At 30.2% G+C, this 3,452-nt stretch overlaps 1 protein-coding gene across 1 annotated transcript; it reads right to left on the bottom strand.

The window, feature by feature from the left end:
* Window positions 1–1,092: 1,092 nt before the first annotated feature.
* Window positions 1,093–2,064, bottom strand: LOC128647082 (olfactory receptor 5M11-like). The gene has a single exon (XM_053699897.1). The coding sequence runs from the start codon at window positions 2,062–2,064 to the stop codon at window positions 1,093–1,095; it is 972 nt and encodes a 323-aa protein (XP_053555872.1).
* Between the last annotated feature and the right edge of the window lie 1,388 nt (window positions 2,065–3,452).

The raw sequence follows: 3,452 nt of genomic DNA on the forward strand, positions 1-3,452 counted from the left end.
AAAAAAAAAAAAAAAATTATATATGAGAAATAAAAGGGGGAGTGGCATTGTATGCTGTTAAAATGAAACCAAAAAAGAACACATAATTAACCACAATATTGGTTTACACCAAGCATAAAAAGACTATGAATAATGATAAAATCAATAACAATAAAACAATAATATATTTTAAAATTCTTAACATTTGTTATTCCATTAATGATATAAACATTAGATAAACACAATTTTAAAACATTCTATTGTAGTAATATACCAATACTAAAAGATAAAAAAAAACAAAAAAACTGTTTTTTTTAGTTTTCTAGAAGTAAAAAAGAGGGCGCCACATAGCGTAATAAAGTTTGATCAAGAGCAAACTAAGTAGAATCAAAAAGGCTTACCAAAGGGATATGCACCGTACTGTGACTGGTGCTATCGGGCAGACTAACACTCTCAGTGGTTAGTACACTGATGGATCTGTGGTCTGCTGCGTCTGGACGGAGGCAAGTGGATTCTGTGTGACTCTGTGCCGGGTGAACAACCTTCTTATCAAGAGTTGTATCGCAATGCTGCAGACAGTATAAAATCCGTTGGCCCTTCCAACGTCAGAATCAAAACGAAGGACAACTTCCGTGAATTAAAAGATATTTATTCCATACAAGTACCGCTACGCGTTTCTCGACCGTAACTGGTCGTTTCATCAGGCATGAAACAATGGATACAATTGATACAAAGTTAAAACCTTAAATACAGGTGTGTTTAAAAACGGAAGTTGTCATAATACCTAAAACAGACCAATAGTAACTTAGTCTGCATGGTGAGTATAGTTCATGCTGATTGCAATGTTCACAATAATGATAAAATCAATAACAATAAAACAATAATATATTTTAAAATGCTTAACATTTGTTATTCCATTAATGATATAAACATTAGATAAACACAATTTTAAAACATTCTATTGTAGTAATATAACAATACTAAAAGATTAAAAAAAAAAAAAAAAACTGTTTTTTTTAGCTTTCTACCAAAATTTTAGTCTAAGCTTCTATTGTTTAATTGAAAATAAAGAGTAACTATTCTGTGTAAGATTAATTCTTCAAATACATTTTTTTATCTAAATTTCTCCTGTAAAATTGATTTACTTTTCATTTTCTTGGCAACTACAAACTGAAACACTTTTTCCAAAGCCCGTTGAAAATCCTTATTTCTGAAGCTATAAATGATAGGATTTATAAAAGGTGTTACTACAACATAAACTAAGGAGATGACTTTATCCTGGCTAGAAAAAGAATGTGCATTAGGTCGAAGATAAGTACAAATAACTGTTCCGAAGAAAATGGTGACAACTATGAGGTGTGAGGTGCAGGTAGAGAAGGCTTTTTGTTTTCCAGTTAGAGAAGAAATTCTCATAACTGCAACAATGACAAATATGTATGAAATAAGAGTCAAGGTTAGAGAGCCCACAATTATACACCCACCAACAAGGAATACCAGTATTTCATTAACATAGGTGTCCTTAAAAGATATATTAAGAAGAGGTGGAATATCACAGAAGTAGTGCTTAATAATACGGCTATGACAGTAAGGTAACACCGATGTGAGAGTTGTATGAAGTAATGAATCTGTAAATCCAATAATCCAGCAAACCAGTGCTAGACAGACACAACGAGGCTGATTCATGATTGTGGTATATAACAGAGGGTGACATATGGCTACATATCTATCATAAGCCATGATACCAAGGAGGACACATTCTGAACCCCCCAATGTAACAAAGAGAAACATCTGAATAAAACATCCAGCAAATGAGATCCTTTTCTCCTCTTCCAATAAATTCTTTAGAGTATTCGGGGTGATAGATGTGGTGTACAAAATTTCTATCAGTGCAAGATTAAGTAGAAAGAAGTACATGGGTGTGTGAAGACGACAGTCTGTTCGTATGATAACTAAGACAGTGAAGTTACCAATAACTGATAGAATGAAGATAAGAGCTAGCACTGTAAAAATAAAGTTTTTCAATTCTGGAGCTGTCTCAAGTCCTAAAAAAATAAATCCATCCACAAAAGTAATATTGTCACACATCCTGTGATATAAAAATAAATATACTAATTGAAAAGGCGGAAACAATTGATGCATGAGAAGTATCATTAGAAATGTTTTCCCTAGTAAACATGAATCATGACCTGATAGAAAGGAAGAAAAGGTCCCTGCCTTAGCCAGTGTAAGACAAAACGTTTTAATTTCAGCTATCCTGAATTGTTTCAAACTCACTGATTTTAAAGTTTGCATGTTAGAAAGCTGCCTCTTATAAAAGTCACATTATATAGCAATTATGTAGAATACTATTTGTGACAATACTTCTTTATATAGCACTGTTATGTTGAGTACTATTTGTAACAATACTTCTTTATATACCACTGGTATGTAGAATACTATTTGTGACAATACTTCTTTATATAGCACTGTTATGAAGAATACTATTTGTGACAATACTTCTTTATATAGCACTGTTATGTAGAATACTATATGTGACAATTCTTCTTTATATAGCACTGTTATGTAGAATACTATTTGTGACAATACTTCTTTATATAGCACTGTTATGTAGAATACTATTTGTGACAATACTTCTTTATATAGCACTGTTATGTAGAATATTATTTGTGACAATACTTCTTTATATAGCACTGTTATGTACAATAATATTTGTGACAATACTTCTTTATATAGCACTGTTATGTAGAATACTATTCGTTACAATACTTCTTCATATAGCACTGTTATGTAGAATACTATTTGTGACAATACTTCTTTATATAGCACTGTTATGTAGAATACTATTTGTGACAATACTTATTTATATAGCACTGTTATGTAGAATACTATTTGTAACAATACTTCTTTATATAGCACTGTTATGTAGAATACTATTTGTAACAATACTTCTTTATATAGCACTGTTATGTAGAATACTATTTGTGACAATACTTATTTATATAGCACTATTATGTAGAATACTAATATTTGTGACAATACTTCTTTATATAGCACTGGTATGTAGAATACTATTTGTAACAATACTTCTTTATATAGCACTGTTATATAGAATATTATTTGTGACAATACTTCTTTATATAGCACTGTTATGTAGGATACTATTTGTAACAATACTTCTTTATATAGCACTGTTATGTATAATATTATTTGTGACAATACTTCTTTATATAGCACTGTTATGTAGAGTACTATTTGTGACAATACTTCTTTATATAGCACTGTTATGAAGAATACTATTTGTGACAATACTTATTTATATAGCACTGTTATGTAGAATACTATATGTGACAATTCTTCTTTATATAGCACTGTTATGTAGAATACTATTTGTGACAATACTTCTTTATATAGCACTGTTATGTAGAATACTATTTGTGACAATACTTCTTTATATAGCACTGTTATGTAGAATA

Source organism: Bombina bombina, chromosome 2 (assembly GCF_027579735.1).
Source record: "Bombina bombina isolate aBomBom1 chromosome 2, aBomBom1.pri, whole genome shotgun sequence".
Lineage (NCBI taxonomy): Eukaryota > Metazoa > Chordata > Amphibia > Anura > Bombinatoridae > Bombina > Bombina bombina.